General features: G+C 44.9%; 1 protein-coding gene across 3 annotated transcripts in view; it reads left to right on the plus strand.

The window, feature by feature from the left end:
• The first annotated feature begins 3,506 nt into the window (after nt 1-3,506).
• Nucleotides 3,507-20,529, plus strand: part of KLHL14 (kelch like family member 14) — a 56,954-nt gene continuing 39,931 nt past the window's right edge. The window contains exons 1-2 of one of the 3 annotated variants that reach the window (XM_085537457.1): nt 3,507-4,662; nt 5,392-6,364. In XM_085537457.1, the coding sequence (XP_085393583.1) occupies nt 5,436-6,364 (929 nt within the window). In that variant the 5' untranslated portion in view covers nt 3,507-4,662; nt 5,392-5,435. The remainder of the gene's footprint in view (nt 4,663-5,391; nt 6,365-20,529) is intronic. The other 2 variants (XR_014942551.1, XM_015855482.3) reach the window with 2 other exon arrangements.

Raw genomic sequence — 20,529 nt, forward strand, 5'->3', positions numbered from 1 at the left:
ATATGAAACTTATCACTGAGTGAAAGCTGATACAAAATGCTCTGAGGGTTATCTACAGACATCACAGCTGCATAGTTTAGCAGCATAAACATGATCTAAGAATTGTGCTTCACTTCTATTACAGTTGGGAGACACCTAGCATGGATGGGGTCAGGTCCAGGTGACAGTGACAAGAGGTTATGGCCTCAAGCCGTGGGAGGGGGTGTTCAGGTTAAATATTAGGAAAAAAAATATTTCCATAAAGAGTGGTGAGGCAGTGGCACAGGCTGCCCAGAGAGGTGACGGAGTCACCAAGAGGTGTTCAAGAAACATGTGGATGTGACACTGAGGGACACGGTTAGTGGGCATGGTTGGATTGGGGGATCTTAGAGCTCTTTTCCAACCTCAATGATTCTGTGATTCTGTGATCACTAAAAACACCAGCTATGGTTGGAATAGAGTATTTTGTAATTCACTCATCTGTGTGGGGCCAAATCTGGGTGCTCAACAGTGTATGGCTGGAATTAAGGGGAGGAAGAGCAGGAACAAAACAACAAAAATGTTTTTAGCAGAAGCATTAAGATGGCGTCATTCTTTTAGGAAGAATACTATGCCCTAAAACAGAAGCTATCTAATTTCTCTTGGAAATGTCTTACAGAAAGGACTGACACACAAAGGAGGAGGCCGGGAGCTGTCTGGTGAGGCAAAATGGGAAAGTGTGGCAGAACTTCTTTTTTAAGGTCACAGAATCACAGAATCACAGAATCACAGAATTACCCGGGTTGGGGTAATACCCTGGGACAAGAGGTTATGGTGTCCTTGGGCAGGTGAAGGAGGATGTAACTATTTGGAGAGCCTAAGGAGCAACAGCCTTAACCTGTTTATTCACAAACTGTTTTCTGCACTATTGGTACGAGAAAGAAATAAATGATTACTTCTTCAGGATAGTGTAGGGAATTGTTGTGAGACCTTGAGAATTCCAAGAAGATAAAATAACGCGTTTTCTCACACTTGTTTTTGTTTCTTTTCTTGGGTTTTAGGTTGCTGTTTGAGCAGTGCATAATAGGTGCCTCTCAGGGATAGGATATTTAAAGGATCATCAGCCAGAGTCAGCAGCCTGCTATCACACAGAATCACAGAATGACCCGGGTTGGAAGGGACCTCAAGGATCATGTAGTTCCAACCCCCCTGCCTGGCAGGGCCACCAAACATACACATTTACTAGATCAGGTTGCCCAGGGCCCCGTCCAACCTGGTCTTGAACACCTCCAAGGACGGGGCATCCACAACCTCACTGGGCAGCCTGTTCCAGGACCTAACCACCCTTCTAGTAAAGAACTTTCCCCTAACATCCAACCTAAATCTTCCCTCCTTTAACTTAAAACCATTTCCCCTAGTCCTGCTATTATCAGCCCTTTCGAAGAGTTTACTCCCCTCCTGGGAGTAAGTTCCCTTCAGGTATTGAAAGGCTGCAATGAGGTCACCTCGCAACCTTCTCTTCTCCAGGCTGAACAAACCCAACTCCCTCAGCCTGTCCTCATAGGGGAGGTGCTCCAGCCCCCTGATCATCTTTGTGGCCCTCCTCTGGACCCTTTCCAAAATTTCCATATCTTTTTTGTACTGAGGGCTCCACACCTGGACACAGTACTCCAGATGGGGCCTCACAAGAGCAGAGTAGAGAGGGACGATCACCTCCCTATCCCTGCTGACCACCCCTCTCCTGATGGAGCCCAGGATCCCATTTGCTTTCCGGGCTGCCAGAGCGCACTGCTGGCTCATGTTAAGTTTCTCATCTATCAGGACCCCTAGGTCTTTTTCAGCCGAGCTGCTCTCAAGGACAACTCCTCCCAGCCTGTACAGGTGCCTGGGGTTCTTCCGGCCCAAGTGCAAAACCTTGCACTTTGCCGTGTTGAACCTCATTAGGTTCACCCGAGCCCAGCTTTCCAGCCTGTCAAGGTCCCTCTGAATGGCATCTGTTCCCTCCACCGTATCGACTGCACCACTCAGCTTGGTGTCGTCAGCAAACTTGCTGAGGGTGCACGAGGTCAGCAGAAGGTAAATAAAAATGAAACCTGTCATGATGCCTTTCAGTTCCATTCCTTTGCATCCCTGCGCAATCTGACTCCAGCTCTGCCAATGCACTGGCATCCTCAGCCAAGCCAAAGAGGAGGACCATGAGAGCTGGCATTTCAAGTCCCACTCCTGGAGTGTATCTCAGTGACAAAAGCATTAGTATTATCTGGGAAACAGGATAGGTCTTATGGATTTCGCATCAAGTGAAACTTCCCCTAAGTGCTCATTCCAGCCTCCCTTCATGTGCAATTCTTTCAAGGGCATACATCCCACCTTTCATTTTTTTCCTCTTTTTTGTTTCTCTTTTTATTTATTTATTTGACAGTTGCAGGTTTGACAACAGAGGAACACACCTATCTATGTGAGGGTGCAATACATCATGAGATAAAGTGTAGAGCACATGCCCTCCACCAAAATGTCCCTTTGTGGAAAGAAAAAGCCTCCAGGTGCCTACCATGAGAACTCCCTCTGCTTGTTCCAGCAACAAAGGAGCAAAAACCAAAGTCAAAACAAAGCCCCAGCAGCATGGGCTGCGCATGTTTCGGGGTATCAGATCTGGCAGAAAGTTGAAAGGTTACATTCGCAATATAGCAGCTGCTTTCCTGCCATTTGATTCAGGGTTCTGCATTGCAAAGTCTCGAAACTGAAAGACAAATCTGACAATATGCTAATCTTCCAATAAAAAACAACAAAAAAGTGACTTCTGAACCCTTATCTGTTGAAGAGCTGACAGTGAAGTTCAGAGACGGTTGTCTAACCAGACAAAACAATAGAGAAAATATGCCTTCAAACAAGATCATAAATCTTGAACAGTGCAGGGGAACAAATGGAAAGGGAACGTTTTGCCACTAACACCATGTAGGAGCCTCACTTTCTCTCTCTCCCCTCCGCCCCTTCAGCCTCACCCCGGTTGCTAGAAAGGAGAACACACCTCATCAACGCAATAATATAAATACTGGGGGGTGGAGGGGGCAATGTATCGGGTGCTGAAATCAGGCATTATTTCCATCACATCCGGGGTGGAGGGGAGAGCAGAGACATAAACCCTATGCAACCTGAATACAACAGCCTGCCCCCCCAGCAGCACACACACACACACACACAAAAAGTTTGCATATTGCACAGGGCGCTTGAAGATCATAAATCTATGCATGAGAAAGATGTAGTGGAAATTTTTGGGGGGATTAGAGTTTATTTTTGTCATCTCTGTGAGACAGCTACTCATTCATCCAGATCACAGCTAAGAAAAAAGCTGGTCACAGAAATTAGCAGTTTCAGCTCAGCAGCAAAGTCGCCAGCCTGTGAAGGCAGAGAGAAATTGACTAATTAGCAATGCGCACTAAAACTTGACGGTTCTTTATAGAGAGAGAGAAGAGAGAGGGAGAGCGGGAGGGAGGGAGGCAGCGAGAGGGGGGGTGGGGGGGGGGCTCGCTTTTTCCCCTTCTTTCTTCCAAAGATGTTTGAAATCGCAGTCATTTACGCTCGACAATTTTTACAATAGCCTTGAGCCATAATTTTGCGAGTCTCTCCAGCATCCATCCCCCTGTATGGTCTCTCTCCACTGGCCATGCACGACCGTTTCTCTCCCCAACCGTGGATTTCCTATTACTCTCGTTACGACTCACTGAGCCCCAGGCCCAAGGATAATGATGTGTTGTTTCTTGGTAGCATAATTTGTCACACGTACATTTTTTCTTCTTCTTCTCTTGCAGAAAGCTCTGCGCTCTCTCTCTCTCTCTTTCTCTCTCTCCCCTTCTCTCTCTCTCGTACATTTTCTTGCTGTTGCTAATTCATGGTGATCAAATGATGTACGACAAAATAAATTGTAAAGAGTGACTGCTCCGAGTTGGGAACCAGAAGGTTTTTTTTTTCTTTCTTTCTTTCTCTCTTTCTTTTCTCACCCCTTTTTTTTTTTTCTATTTTTTTTTTAATTATTATTTTTTCTTGAAGGAGCGAACAAACCTTTAAAAAGGAAGGAATATTGATATTTTTTTTTCTGGGGGGGAGCTTAAGTGAACCTTTACTTTGGCAGCCGGTCGTGGAGCAGGTAAGTTTCTGGCCTTGTGCCTCCCCCGTCTCGGCGCATTCTCTCCCGTCTCCCGATGTGTTTGTTGCCGGTGTGTGTGTGTGTGTGTGTGCTGGAAGTGTGCGCGGGGGGGGGCAGTTGTGTAACAAACGCGTTGGCAGAATAAACTCCGGTTGCAAGAAATGGGCAAAACGAGGAAGAAAGAAGGGGAGGGAGAAAGAGGAGGAGTGTGTGTGTGTGTGTGTGTCTATGTGTGTGTATGTATGTGCATGTATGTCTGTGTGTGTGCGCTGGGGAGGGGGGACTGACCGGGTCCGCTTAAAGGGAGAGGCTGCGGGAGCTTTCCGGAGCCGGCGGCGGGGCTGCGCGGTGCCGGCCAGGGGCAGAGCCGGGGGGAGCCCCGGCTGCGCCGATCGATGGGGTTGGGAGGGGGCGGCGGGCACGGGCAGCCCGGCGCTGTTGGGGAGCAAACGAGCGCGCTGCAATGGCAGGAGCGGGGTTCGGCGGGATCCCGCTGAGGAGGAGGAGGAAGAGGAAGAGCGGGATGCGGCCGGCGCGGGTCGGTGGCTGCGCAGTCCCCGCAGGTGCGGTCACGGCTCGGGGCTGCGGGGAGCGGGGCCGCCGGGCAGGGTCCCCCCGTGCTTCCGCCAACTTGAACTTCCCGTAGTTACCGGAGTTAGGGCGGCTGGCCGGCGGGCAGGACGGGCGGGAGGCCTCTCGCCGGGCCCGGGGCTGCCGTCTTCTCCTCCTCCTCCTCCTCTTTGCACGGGGCGCGCAGCACCGCAGCTCCCGGCCGGGGCGGAGCGGGGGCTCGGCCCGGGGATGGAGCGGCTCCGGGCGCTGCGGAGTTGCAGGGGCGGGAGAGGGGGGGGGTCGAGGCTGCCCGCCTTCCCGGCGGAGTTCCGGCCACTTGGTAGTTACTCCGGGCACAGCGCGGAGTCGAGGGAAGGTCTAATGCTGTGTGTGTGCTGCGTTTGGGCTTGTGCTGGTGGTAGTGGTGGTGGTGGGGGGCTGTTGCCTTTTTTTCTTTTTTTTCTTTTTTTTTCTTTTTGGCGGAGGAGGGGGGCTGTTCAGCTTTGAAAACGTTACGCTTCCTCGCTCCTCCCCTGGAGAGCAGCCCGGCGTGGAGGGGAGGAGGGAGGAGAAAGGGGTGCTGTGTGCGTGTGTATGGAGCACCGGGGCAGCCCCAAGCCCGACACCCCCCCCCAGCCCTCCCAAGTTGCTGCGTCCCGCAGGCCTCTAAAGCTGTTTGTCGTTGTGTTCCCCCCGCCCCGACCCCTTCCCCACCCTTCTCCTCCCCACCCTCTGCCCAGGTCGGAGGAGGGTTTAAAGGCAGGTGCGCCCGAGGCCGCTCGCCATGTCCAGATCCGGGGACAGGACCTCCACCTTCGACCCCAGCCACAGCGACAACCTGCTGCACGGCCTCAACCTGCTGTGGAGGAAGCAGCTCTTCTGCGACGTCACCCTGACGGCCCAGGGCCAGCAGTTCCATTGCCACAAGGCTGTGCTGGCCTCCTGCTCCCAGTACTTCCGATCCCTCTTCTCCAGCGGCGGCGGCCACCCCCACGCCCTGGGGTTGGGGCCCGGCGCACAGGACGGGCTCGGGGGGCCCCCCCCGAAGGAGCCGCCGCCGCCGCCGCAGGAGGAGCCGGGCACGCCGTCCTCCTCCCCCGAGGACAAGCTGCTGGCCAGCCCGAGGGCCATCAACAACCTGGTGCTGCAGGGCTGCTCGTCCATCGGGCTGCGCCTGGTGCTGGAGTACCTCTACACGGCCAACGTCACCCTGTCGCTGGACACGGTGGAGGAGGTGCTGTCGGTCAGTAAGATCCTGCACATCCCGCAGGTGACCAAGCTGTGCGTGCAGTTCCTCAACGACCAGATCTCGGTGCAGAACTACAAGCAGGTGTGCAAGATCGCCGCGCTGCACGGCCTGGAGGAGACCAAAAAGCTGGCCAACAAGTATCTGGTGGAAGACGTGCTGCTGCTTAACTTCGAGGAGATGCGAGCCCTGCTCGACTCGCTGCCTCCCCCCGTCGAGTCGGAGCTGGCCCTCTTCCAGATGTCCGTGCTCTGGCTGGAGCACGACCGGGAGACCCGCATGCAATATGCCCCGGACCTGATGAAGCGCCTCCGCTTCGCCCTCATCCCGGCTCCGGAGCTGGTGGAAAGGGTGCAGTCGGTGGATTTCATGCGCACCGACCCCGTCTGCCAAAAGCTGCTGCTGGACGCCATGAACTACCACCTGATGCCCTTCAGGCAGCACTGCCGGCAGAGCCTGGCCAGCAGGTGAGGGGGCCGGGCCCGGGGGTCATTAATTCTATGATTAAGTGTTGTCACGTTGATACTGGGGATGCTCAGGTGATGTCCACGCTGCGTCTGCAAACTCCTGACTTCACCCCCTCTGTAGTTGTGACATGTCGGTTATTTTCTTTGGATAATGCAATGAATCACAATGCCAAAGGTTGACAATGTGAGGTCGGTTTTGGGAACTGGAAGCACAGCAGAGTTTAATGAAGAGTAAATAAGCCCAAAAAGAAGGGCTGTTTTGTTTTTCCTTTGGCAGTGTGTTCAGACCTGATCTCATTCAGAACCAGGAAGATGGTAATGCCATCCTCCAGGTACGGTGACACAGTAGTGCAGGAATCGGAGCCCACTCTGATTGTGTTATGCAGCCTTTTAGCTAAGAGGCGGATGTTGTTAATGACTTAACAGTAGCAAGAAGAGATAATACGTTGCTAAATACTTCAGAAAAAGTGCAGGGGCTTCTTCTTTTTATCTATGAGTGAGAGGTACCCTAATGATTTAAGTTCAGGAACGCTCTGCCTTCTTTTATTACCCAGCTAGCTGCTCTGTTAGTGTTTTGTCGTGCTCATCACCTTGCTGTCTGATTAATCTCACTCCTAAACCCCTACAAGAAAAAGCAAACACCAGCGTTTCACAGGGCAGAGTGTGTCTGAGAGGCTGCTGTTCCAGCTGCTGTGTCCCTTCTGCATTTCAATATTCAGAGCCGCTGACTTTCAGAATGCAAACCCAGCACGGAGTGGTGAGTTAGCCGCTGTGCGCCGCCTGGGGCATGCTGGGGCTCGTGTCCTGGTGGATTGCTGCGATACCAGCTGCTTGGTTCAGTGGAGATACCTTCCAGCTTCACTGGTCCATGTCATTTGAAGGATATGTAGTGGTGTTCTGACCACTGAATGCTTACAAGTGTCATGGATGCTGCAAGCATCTGATACTCCTGGTGCTGGAGGCTGGCTTGTCACGTAAGCAGGAGCATGCACTGAAAGATCCTACTTTAGACCTAGATTAGATTCAGAGTTGCGCTCACTTAATGGTTTATGGGGGGTCTAAACAACACCATTATTTCTGTAAGAGGTCTGCCTAGATGTGCAAGTGGTAGAATTTAAGAGCCCCTTAACTGTAATGGGGTAACACACTGTCACCTCCCCAACTTTAAACACATCCTAAAGGAAGTGCTGTTAGTGGCTTCTGTTGATTGAGTTCTTTGGCATTGTTGAAACTGGAGTGAAAACATCAAGATTTCTGTTCTTTGTAGACAGACATCAGAACTTAGAATGTTGGATGCTGAAATACTCTGTGTGATAAGGAATACAACAGGTACATTTCAATTTGGGCCTTGGGTGATTGTCTTGGAAATTTATAAAGGTCATGAAGGCCTGTTATTTGAATCTTACTCATGCTTAGATTGCATCAGAATGCCTAGATGTAGAAGTGCCTTCTCAAACATGAATGAGGAAACAAAAAATGTTCTCGGGACTATAGAAATATCCAAACTTGTGTTTTGTTTTACCCATAGCATCTCCAAAGCTGCAATTCTGACAGGTACAGCAAAATTTTTCTTTCAAGGAAGAAGATCCTCTAAAAGCCTCTCAAGTTACTAATTTGCAGGAGGAGATCTTAAAAGTAACTGAGCAGTTAAGTATATGTGCAAATAGATAAAGTCCTTCACTGTGTAATAATTTTTAGCCTAGATTACCTTTTCTGTGAGCAATAGTGACCTTGGCAATTTAGAACTTAAAGTTTAATGAAAGGTCGTTCACAAAAGGCTCACATGTCTTTAGGAAGAGATTAATTGTTCCTCTTGTGCAGGATAATATATACTGTGTGATATACCACGTGCTGGTGAGAAGCGCAGCAGCGCAGAGCCGCAGTCACCTGCTTACAGCCCTTGGAAAGAATTAGGAAAATCCTGGAATAATCACACTCAGAATCATGGTTTGCCATCAACTTTTCTGCCTTTTTAGAAACAGTATTTTTTTTTGTAACGTGCTGTGTTGCAAAAAGTGCATGTACATATACACACGCTACCATTTTGGAATTGAGACTACTTATGTTTCTTAAGCAGAGTAAGTGTAATGGAGTGCACACAAGGTCTTGCTGCTGTCAAGCGGTTTTGGATCATGATCCAGCGTGTGTGCTCTGAGCAGAGCTGCTGGTAGATGTGGTGTTACTGGTGCAGATCCTGCAGTGCTGGTGGTACCTAGGCTGGGAGGTCCTGGTTTGTCTTCTGTGCCACATGGGCAGGGTTCTGCCATAAAGAGGAAATGGTATTTACCCACAGGGAGAGCACTTCCATTTTTTTTCCTAAGAATCCTGATTGAAGTTTAGTGCTGGAATGCCCCCATGCATTCTTGTAACATTGTTTTTCAAAGCACAGCAGCTAAATGACTGCTGACTAAAAAGTTGAGAAATAACATTCCCAACTTCTGAACACTCTCGAGTTTAGGCCATTGTCACAGGAGGTGGATATTTCAGTTCACATCTAATCAAGCACCTCACTCTGCACAAGTTCTACTTGCTTGTCTGGCTTCTATGCCTTTAACCTAACATAGACCTCAGTGGATGAGCTGCTACCACAGCTTCCCAAGACACAGTCAGCTTTGACATCACTGGAAGACATTCCATGCAGAATAGATTGGGCCTGTTAGGATGACCCCGAACATTAGGCCTAAACAATTTTGGTTGTGCCTGAAAAGCACCGTATCTGTGCTATGTTTTGTTTGCCAGAGGTCTGAGAAGAAAATATGTTTAGGTGGAAGCATGTTCATCTTCTTGTTATTTATTTGACTCTCGGGACTTCACTGGGGTATTTACCACAGATTAAAATGTCTGTGGTTTATTGTGTAATGCAACGTATTTTATATAAAATCTGGTATATGTTTTCAATTATTAAAAGGTTCAGGGTTAGAGCACTACTGTGTTGCTGAAAAGAATTTCACTTTTGAAGATGAGTGAGTGAAAATTACTGCTTCAGTATTTACTTGCAACAGTGCAAATGGTCAAAAACATCTCTCTGCTGTCAAGTGCCAAGTTTTTACCTTTGATTTCGTTTGTGCTAATGCATAACATAGCTGCAGACAGACGATGGAGAAATGAAGAATACTTAGATGACAAGGCTTATCATGAAATCTTTCACATAAATATTGTTGCTTTCTTATAGAACATTGTGATAATGCAGTGGTTTTGCTCGCCTTTAACTATTTACAATGATTTCTGTTTCAGACGTGATAAGGTACAGAGGGTGGGGAGAGGCAGCACAGTACGGCCTGGGAGTTGTTTATCAGTCACAGAACACACACAAGCCTTGTTGAAATCAATAGGAATTTGGGCTGGTCAGCTCCTTTCCGGATTTGCAGGCAGAGCAGCAGTGAGAGGTCTGTGTGGCTGTATCAGGTAACTGGAGGCAGAGAAGACTGAGGAAAGTAGAGCTGAGAGAGAAAATGCAGGAAAAGAAAGGAATGAAGATACCCTGAGGGAGAAATGGGACCTAAGCCATGGAAGCAAGAAAGTGCATGTGAGGGAGGGAAAAAGGGAGAGAAGTACAGTTTTGAAGGGAGAAGAGAGAAAGAATACCAAATAGGAAAACAGGCAAATGGGGGTGTGGGGGGTGGGGGTGGGGGGGTGTGAAGGCAAATAAAGAGAAGAGAGTGATTGAAAAAAAACTAGTTCTTGGCAGAAACAGCATCTGTTGTCAATAACAGCTGAGCATTTCAGTTTCAGGAAAACCTGTTTTAGATGTGCGGGAGGGGGAAAAAAGGATGAGGATAAACCAACTGACCTGAGATGGGGAAAAGTCCTAGGCAGGAAATACGGTATTAGAGAGTGAAATTAAAAGGAGAAAAATAAAAAGATGAAGAGATAAGAAGGCTAAGCTTGACTATACTGTCTGTTTTCTGGGTTCAGTGAAGTTCCAGAATGCACAGACCCAGCTGTTTTCCTATACTTTTGTTCCCTGAGTTACTAGACCTTCGAGAGATTAGAAGTGCAAATTCTCGTCCAACTGAAGCTGATAATAGGGTTTTTTCTTTCTTTAGTTTCAGCAGAGAGAGGGTGTGATGCAGACTGTTCTGTATTTTGTAGTATTAGTGAAAATGTCAGGAAATTAAAGTGGCGGGGGATTAAGACAGGATGACCAGTTTTCACTCAGTAGGAAGGTGGTTACTATTGATGAAGGGGGGGAAAGTGAAGAGCAGCATGAGATGCAGGCATTTATGTGGAAGACGTACGTATCCAGTCTGTATTACATTCTGCAGAAGAGATTAAAAATATGAAGAAACTGATTGTCTCTTGGCAATTAAATAATTTCTTTCTTGAATGCACTATTTGTCTACGTACGCATTCCTTTTTACTTCAGTTCAACTTCTTTTCCTTCTAAGATTTTTATAGGGTCTCACTGGAGGTGTGCAGTGATTGTTTAAAAAAGAAAAGTGCTATTTATTTTTCCCACTGAAATACATTGTCATGTGTGCTGGTAACTGGCCACCACTTGACTCTGCCTTTGTGATTCTAACACCAGTATTTAAATTTTTAACTAACATTTGTACTCGTTTATTGCGAATGCGAAATATTTCAGACTCCAAATTAGCATCTGGATTAAAAAAATCCATCTTATAATGGACCTGAATTATTAAGGTTTGTACTACAGTGCAAACAGAGTGAACGTGAGGCTCAGGTTTATTTCGTTGGGCTTTGGATCGGATCTTAATGTGCCTGAATTAATATCAGTAAATTGTTCCTGTGCCAGGACTCTCTCAGCTGAGCTGCAGAACAGAGACTGACACATTAGATAGAGGCTGCAGGGAAGCGAACCACAGAACTGTAGTCAGTTTAATCCTAGTTAGTCTCACCTACTTGCCTTACTTGCCTTATGTGCATTCATTTGCCTTTGTAGGCAGGCTGGTGCTGAAGTGTAAGCAGAGATATGGTTGAATATCCAAGAGGAGGGAGAACTGGAGCCCAGGTATGGTCAGAGGCAGCACTGTTGTTATAAAACCACTGCTGTGAGTCAGGACCATCCCTTGGAGCCTTCTTAAAGTTGTGTATGCCCTGACCATAAAATCCCCAGTGGCTTTGAGAGCACTGGGGAGAGCCAGTTTCTTGGCCCAGCTACAGTTATTTTTAGGAAAAAAAACCACATTACTAGTAGAATATTTAATAGTGTCTGTTGTGAGCAGTCCTCCTTCTGAAAACTGTACAAGGGGGTGCCAAGTGCCATGTGCACCAGTGCTCTGGTCAGAGGTACCTAGCTGAGCAATTGTTGGGATCTGCCAGCCCCTCCTGATTTATATCCTCTGGGGGCACTCAGTCTCAGCATCTCCTGCTCCTCGTTGCCCTCGCACCACTATCAGGCAGGACTCCCTCCAGATCCATCGGCCTCCTCCTGAGCTGTGCCCTCTGCTTTTGTTTCTTGAAGGGAGTGGACATGCAGGCATGGGCTGCATGTGTTACAGTTTTTCCAGTAGCATACTGAAGATGAGAGTGGTAGAAAACAGAAAACCTGATGCGGTGTTGTTTGTACCCTTCTTGTTGTCTTTGTAGGTAGAAGCATGCAGCTGTATCTGCCTGTCTAAACTTTTTATCCAAGAGGGGAAATATTTCACTGGAAAAGCCAAGGGAATTTTTCCTAGCCCTTTTGTTTCAGAGGGAAAATGATGTTCATTTAAAGAAAGAGTAAAAGAAAACAGCCTTATTAAGCCACTCAAACTGAGGACAAAGTGCCAGTGAAGATGGGAACTTCCTGTATTTAACAAAAGGTGCCCCTTTCCATCATCTGTGGCAATCTGTGCAGCTCATTTCCGAATCCTGTGGGTCCCTGAAGAAATGGAGTTGTCCCTCATGAGATCCTTCACTGATGTTAACCAAGCTTTGCCAACACAGACCAGGGCGGTTGTGTAAGGGGGAACATGAGCCACAAATGGTGCAGGGACTCCTAAGTAAGGACATTGTCTAGCAAACAATGTCCATTTAGTATGAGTTAGGTGTACTAACTTGCTAATTGAGTGCTGTAGGATCAAGGCGAACAACACACGCCTGTCTCTCAGCTGTCTGCATACCATCTCTTTTCCTGACACACATCCTCCTCATATGGAGAGAGGAGATGGAGAGGAGAAGGTCATGCAGACACTGTCTGCATTTAGTCCTTGGAGGCATAGTTTCTCCTTAGTGGAAGAATATGGAGGTTCTGAGTTTGTGACTACTGACCAATAAATGTCACAGAGCAGGAATGGTGTGATTATTTCAGTTTATACTCAAAGAGAAATACTTAAAATCATTTGAGTTTGCACTCAAAGAGAATGTACAGTGAGTCTTGGGGGTGAGGGGAGCAAGCAGCACAAAATTGAGAGGAAGTGTTTTTGCAAAAAAAAAACCAAACCAACAAACTTTGAGTTCTGATAAACAGATGATGGGACAGAGTCCTCATAATCTGTAAAGACACCATTTTATCTTTTCAAATTACTCATTTAAAATAACCAATTATTATTCTTTAGCAAAGTATGGCCTGAAAAGATCAAACATCTGAGTTAACTGGAATCCCAATTAAAAAATTTGAGGCTGGCCTCCACTGTTCTGTAAACATCTCTTTCTGTTGTTGGTTTTGTTGCTGTCCTGCCTGGTATTACAGATTTATCAAACTACTTATCAACTTATCTAGTTACTAAAGAAATTAGCCTGTATGGGAAGAGAAAATCTGTTATTAGATACTTTCTGGCATTGCTTTTCAATTTTGTTGGCTTCCTGAAATTTTCTTTAAGGACTGTCATGCCTGGTACCATTAATAGTCGACTGTTCTTGCCGATTTCTTGGAAGGCAATGAACTTTGAGCAAATGTTATCAGCTGCCAAGTTCAGTGGAAACAGACGGTTTGCACAGAAGCTGGAAGCAAACAGAGGTTGATGCTGCAGAAGATTCCTCTGATCTTTCCCTGACTGCTGCCTCCTTTCATAAAAATAAAGTGGAAAAGGTAACCAGTCACGGCTTATGTGAGGCAGCAGCAGGTTCTATTTCTCAGCAGCTTCTAACGAAAAGGAAGCTCAGCTGGAGAGAATACAGCCTCTGGTGCAGAGACCTCCTGTAGCCATAGATGTCTGATATAGAATCAAAAAAGAAAGACTTCTGACTTTTCACAGTGTGTGTGTCAGGAAGAGGAGCTGATTGAAATTTTCTAAGAGAAAAAGGCAGACTTGACCACCCTGAAGCATTCTATAAACATTTCATTTTACTGCTTCTATCTAAAACAAAGAAAAGAAGAGATGAGGAAAACAAATTTCAGCAGCATTTAGATTTGACATTTTCTTTTCTTTTTCTATCTCTTTTTTTTTTTTTTTTTTTTTTTTTTTTTTAAGTATTCAGGACCAAGGGAGTGTACAATTCTTTAGTGTTGCCAGCAATATGGTAAAATTGTTGTTTGCAGAGTTTTGCTCGTACAGTTTATGTCAGGAGATATTTTAACTGTGAGTATAAGATTTGCTATTAACATTGCCATGATTCAGATAGATCCCTTACAATGCTCCAGGTATTCACTGAGTGCCTAGTAGAGTTATCTTCAGCATTCGGATCTCAGTAAATGTAAAGTTGTGTTCAGATGATTTGTTTGTATGGGTATCAGTGTTATAGGAAGTGCACAAGGCAATTAGACCTGCAGTTTTGTAACAAGCTTCCACAGAAAGATACTTGGTTTCAACAGAACTGGTGCACCAAGGATGATGCCTTTGATGAAGGAAATGTTCAGGGAGATAAGCTCATCACACAGACAGCACATTTATTATTATTAAAGCCTGTTTCAAGCTATAAGGTACAGTGGTGTTGTGTAGGGGTACAGCAACCCTAACAAAACTCCACAGAGAAAAGCTGCTGAGAAACTTTCTGAGGAAGTGGTACCAGTCTCTTCTCAACACAAAGAGCAGACTGGATTACAGGGAGACAAAGATGAGAGCACATTCCTGTGTGTTCCTCCCAAACAAAAGCTGATGATAGGTGCTACTCTTCCAGGATAGTGGTCCACTCCTAAGACATCCACTCAGAGGGTTTTGTCCCCAGAGGAAAAGACAGTCATTTTAAATATCCTTCAGCTGAAAATATTCCATAGCTCTTTGAGGTTTACTTATTCTGATTGAGTAGCAGCAATGGGATTGGGTTCATAAAGAAAAGATTGGGTATTCAGAGCTCCAAACATATTTTAAGTTATGGAAAAGAAACTTATTTAGCAACTGTAGCTATAAAGGCATTCAAAGAAGATCCCAGCTTTTCAGGTCAATGTACAGTAGTTAAGTGTGGCCTGTCAGACAAAACAGTCACCTACTTGTGGGCATTTGCTTTTTAGATGGAGACAGAAATGGAAAATTGCTGTTGAAGCAATCAGTGAGTCTCCTTTCTAGTGCCGTTATTTTTTCAATAAAATACATTGAGTAGATTCAGAGAGAAAAAAAATGACGGATCTCTCAGTGTCTGCAGCAAATCATCCCAACCATGTAACTGTGCTCCTAAAATTCAGCCTGTCACTGGTCAGCAGGACTGTGCCCTGACTTTACGGCATGGAAAAAAAGCGAGGGAACAGCTGTATTTTGGGCATCACTCAAGATATTTAGTGAATGTCACTGTGATATCTGCTGTAATGAAAATGGGTACTGTGGGGTTTTTTGTTATGTAGGCTTATAAAATGAGCAAGGAGATGAAGAGGAGAATCTGTGTGACAATAGTGGATGGTCAGACTGATTTTTAGGTTTAGAATTTCACTAGGAAGTTTTTCCATGTTCTTATGGGTGGGTAATTCATAAAGAAACATATTTTTAGTGTGCTTGTGAACATCTTTGGAAACTAAGAACTAAACTATTTCTTGATCACAATTTGCAAAGAGACTGAGTGAAGCCTCAGTGTGCTTCAGATTCTGAGGAATTCTTTCAGGCTTGTACATTGTCCCCAAGATGGATATTCCTGGCAGTTTAGAGTTGTGGCAGAGCTGCTGCTTGTGGGATGTGATATGTTGATCAGGAGAGTTTAGGTCCTTCCCCTGGCAGTACTTGTGGGGTTGGGAAGAGATTCTGAATACCTGTCACCTACAGGTTGCAATCTTCATTAATTTATTGATGTGCTACCAAGGCCTCAGGACATTTTTCTGCATTTGTATATTACGTGGCTTTCATCGAGTTCATAGTTAAATTCCTGGTTAATGATATTTTCCCACTATTAAACATGTGTTACTAATCATGACTATCTTTGCAGTCAGCTGTAGAAGTCGAACTGTATCAAAATAAGCAGTTTTTGTAAGATGTTGTTGCACTGAAATGCCTATCCAGAATTGGGAAAGGGACTTGCTAAAGATCTCACAATATGTTCTGTGATGGTAAAACAGATTCTTCAACCATGGGAGGATGCATGTCTGCATCATCAGTTCACATTTGCAGTCAGTGACTGGATTCTCCCTTATATTTCTGTGGGATGCAAAACTACTTCTGAAGCCTCTTTGGAAGAAAAATATTGCAGAACACCATCCTGGTTTCTGAAGGTTTAATTAAGTCTTTAGTGTTAACAGAAGGAAAGTCTGTATCTGAATTGCTAACTGATGCAGAATATTTATCTGTGTATGCTTTTTCTGGGATTCTTGCTACTTGTTTCTTTGGTGGTATCACAGTGTATCAGCCTCTATTTTCTCTAATCTGTGGATGTACCTAAAATTTACCATCCATTCATGTGCTCTTACTAAATGTGAGCTGGTCTTTTGCTTATAATGTTTGAGCCTCAGTTCAGTGAGAAAATGTCTGAGGTTTAGTTTGGCTCTGCTGTTTGTCAGGTCAGAACACAAGCATGAGTGAGGCATCCCACATGTGCCACAAGTTTCCTGTTCTGAAGAGCCACCTGACTCATTCCATACTCAAGTTGGAGTGACAGTGACTAAAAGAGAATGAATGGTCCAGGCTTTTGGTGTTATTGTAGCCTTGAGTTAATTGGAAAGTGGAGTTGGAACAGCCTTTTGTTTTGTTTTTCATGGATTGGCATTGTCACCTTTATGTCCAAGATGCAATTTTCTTTCTGATGTAACACTACTCAGAAATCCTGAAGAAACACAGGATTGTCATAGAATCACAGAATTACTCAGGTTGGAAAAGACCTCAGAGATCATCAAGTCCAACCGCCTAACATTCTTTGTTTCATTCTCTTGCATTCTGTTCTCTGTGCATTCATCAATGCAGAGAGTGAAGCTTTACTGCATTGTTTAAAAACTGAAGGAATCTGGAGCAAGCCTGTTGATGGAGCTTGCTGGTTTTTGTAGAATGAACTTCTATTAAGTGTTGAGATGGGGAAAACACAGCAGTGGAAGATTGATGAATAAGCTAATAAAAAAAAAAAAAAAAACAATGTACAAGAAGAATATTTCCCATTAATGTGTTTTCTGTTAACATGAGGCTATCACAGTTGCAAAGGAGCTTTTGGTGGTTGTGGCTATAAGGGTTACTGAGATCTGTCACTGTCTTTTCTACTGATTCTTCATAGGATGCTATGTCCTTCTGGATTCATTGTTTTGCCCACTGTATTCTCAGTTAGTTTAGACTGTAGAATAAGCACCCTGGATTTTAGAGCTGATGCACATCTCCTGTAGCCTTGGAGGTCAGTAGCATTTAGGTATATGATAGGTATTCAGCAGTTCTGACAGCAAAACCATTTATAGCATCTCAAATTAAGAGCTCTCAGGTTCTCAGGTTTGTGTGCTTGAATGAAACAACACAAGTTGACTTTAAAGTGTGCTTTGTTTTACAGTCTTGTAAATATACAAAATAAGTTTCAGACCACACAGGGTCTGAACCTTAGTTAAAGTGAGTTGTTTTAAAATCATTGCAGAACAGAAACTGTGAAATATTCGCAGAATAATAACAGCACATGATTTTACATCAATGAGAAATAGAGTTCTGCATTGTGAATATACAAAGTGCTTTTGGGATAAGATAATGACAATTTTATCTCAGCTTTTTGTGTGACATTGGCTTCTGGTTCATGGTAAACATTATTTTAGCTTTCATGACCAAGACCTGCTACTGTTAATTGAACACAGGATGCTCATAATAGCCTTGCTAGGGACACTGTGAGCCACAGGATGTGACTGAGAAGTATATTACACTGTAAAATAAAAACTGTATTTCAGATAGAATACCGGGTGTTACTCATGATATTACTGAGTTATCCAAGTAGCAAATATGTAATAATGCAAGATGAGGAAAATCTTTGTCTTACATATATTTTTTAAATTCTTCATTCATCTTAGTGTTTCACTGAATGGCACTATTAATACTTGGAAAAGGCTCCTGCACATATGCAGTGACCATTGCTAGATATTTCATATTTTAGTATATGTGGTGAGATGTACAAGAAAGTTTTAACAAAGCTGCTCAGTGTGCAGTCAAATACAGATCTAATGTAATATAATAGAGCTGAGAACATTGTTTTTCAAACTCTAAATATTGGGATTCACACCAAAACTTAAAGAGCAGAATTGGTTTCAAGTAAACAGAACTGGCTCTGAGAAAGCAGATCTCTTTAAAAACATATGTATCTTCAGTCACTCTATTATTTTTACTCTAGAAAGGCTCTCAAGACAAATTAGTAAGATATTCTATGTTTTTGAGTGAGATAACTCATCTCTTGGTAGTCAGGTGAGAATTCCCTTTGCTTTGGATAGAGACTATGCTGTTTATTAAATACATATTAAACTTTAATGAAAGGTTTCTGTTCATGCTGCTTCCCATGTTAAGTATGTAAGAAAATTAAATGTTTTTAGAAATTCCCACGTAGCAGTGCCACTTCTTCTCAGGATATAGCAAATTCTTAGATTGCTTAGCTGGAAAAGTAATGTTAAGGATAGTTGCAGCTGCCAAAGTCTGGAAACTCAGAGTTACATCTGACATTTCATTCTTCACCTTAACTATTGAGCCTTGGCCATTCATTGGTTTTTCACAGTGCTTTGGAGTTAGAAGGGAGTTTCACAGATGAAAGATGAAAATCAAAATAAACTCCTTTATCAAGTAAACCTTGCAAGGGCATTCTGAATTTTACAATACACGGGGAGTTGATTGTGATATAACATACAACACAAGGGGGTTGGAATAAACAATTTATTCTCTATTGTTAGGTATGACCATGCATAACTGACTTATGGCTCCGGTTTGCTCCGCCACTTGTTACATGTGTAGTCATCCCTAACTTGTACCAAAAATAGTTTATCGCACTTCAGCGTTGCATAGTTTTTTATCAAATGTTCTCTCATTAAAAACTTTACTGGGAGATTGAACGTTTCAAGACACTGGCAAATGTTTATGAAAGCTTTCCCCAGAGCTTGGTCTCACTGAATTGAGTCTGTGCTGACAGCAATCATGAGATGGCTCCTGATAGACATAGTCTAGTGGGCAGGTAACAGTGATCATCTGACAGTAAATAGCAGGTTTAGTGCCAGGGTCAAAGGCTGGCTGCTCAGTAAGCCTGTAGGCTGTGAGAGCTGTCTGGAGCTGGGAGCGCAGTGCAGTTTGGGGCAGCTGTGGTATCACTGCCCATACGGTGCAATGCCTGCCCACACCGGGAGGGTGACTGTCTCCCTACTGGCAGTTCAAGACCTTCCATGAGCCCTCAGTTGTTTGAAAAACAAATAAGGTCATCTGCTGGAGGATTCCGTGGCCATCCCCGTAATAGATGAATCTACACTCTGTAGTCATCCACTTTATAGCCATTTGAAGGGTTTCATTTGTAAGTATCATCTGAATCAGGTATTTATCTTTGTGTTTCCTTCCTGAATGAAATTCAGGGCAGTGGAGCTGGAGGGTCTGAAGTAAAAGTCTTAGGAGAACCAAGCGGAAGAGGGAACTGGGACTGTTCAGTCTGGAGAATAGAAGGCTTAGGGGAAATATCTCTACAACTTCCTGAAAGGAGGTTGTGGTGGGGTAGAAGCTGGTCTCTTCTCTCAGGTAGCAGAGGTAAGATGAGGGAGAATGGCCTTATGTTGTACAAGGGGAGGTTCAGGTTGGATATTAGGAACAATTTGTTCTCAGAAAGAGCGGCAAGGCAATGGCACAGGCTGCCCAGGGAGGTGGTGGAGTCATTGTCCCTGAAGGTGCTCAAAAGCCTTGTGGATGTGACATTGAGAGATGTGGTTAGGGTGAATGGTAGAGATGATGGTAGGACTAATTGATCCTAGTGTTCTCAGTGTTTTTTTCCAACTTGAGTGATTTTGTGATTCAATTATTTTGGGTGGCTGTGCACATTTAAAGCACAGCTCAAGTCATTTTGCACAGGCTTCTGAATAGAGGTTGCAGTCTTGGCACCAATCGGAGTTAGGGTGTCCCCACCATTTGTTTTAGGCCATAACTGGAGGGGAGCCACTTGCATGTCTTTGTGGCAGAGCATCCTATCTTGGAGTGCTCTGTAGGGCTCGGAGCACCTACTTGCAAGGTTGTGATAATGGACTTTGGTCAGCAGCATACCCCACCTTGCTTTGCCAGGAGAGCTTACTGTAGACCAACATATTGATAGCTGCAGTGATATTTCTCAGACTGGAAAAACACTGGTGTTCTGTAAGGGTGCTTTTCATCAAACACATGGTCCTCCTGCACATTTGTCCATGTTGGTGCAGATATTCTGGGCTACCTCACCTTCCTCCTTAAAAGGAAGAGTTTAAGCATAGACCTTGTTTCATTGTTATCACTCTCTAGCTTAGTATTACCGATGAAAGTTCAATTGTATGTGAAGTGACTGTTAAGGCACCAAGACTCATCCGGGGGTCTGGGCCTTCCCTCCCCTTTTTGCTTCCAATTGTGCTAAATCCCTTAATGTTGTGAAGAAAGCGTACATTCATCAGGTAGAGTGTTGGAGGCCAGGGTGCAGATAACCGCTTTTACTGCATATGAGACATTGCAGTCCTGTTCTTAAGAACTGCCAGGCAGATTGGGAATCACGGTCACGGTTAATAGCAGCGAATTGCCAGCAGTTGATGGGTGGGTAGTCACTCCTTTCAGTGGTTGCCCCCTGGGGGAGAAGGTAGAAAAACAGAGGGAGGGAATTAGAGTGACTTTGCACAGTTGAGCAGGTTCATGCCGCTGGATCAGTGGCAAGCATTGGCAGGGCTCCACTCTGGGGAGGCTCACAACAACATCACAGTCTCATTTTTACCAATTGGT

The sequence above is a fragment of the Coturnix japonica genome, chromosome 2 (assembly GCF_054131305.1).
Source record: "Coturnix japonica strain WE chromosome 2, WE-NBRP24, whole genome shotgun sequence".
In the NCBI taxonomy this organism is placed as follows: domain Eukaryota; kingdom Metazoa; phylum Chordata; class Aves; order Galliformes; family Phasianidae; genus Coturnix; species Coturnix japonica.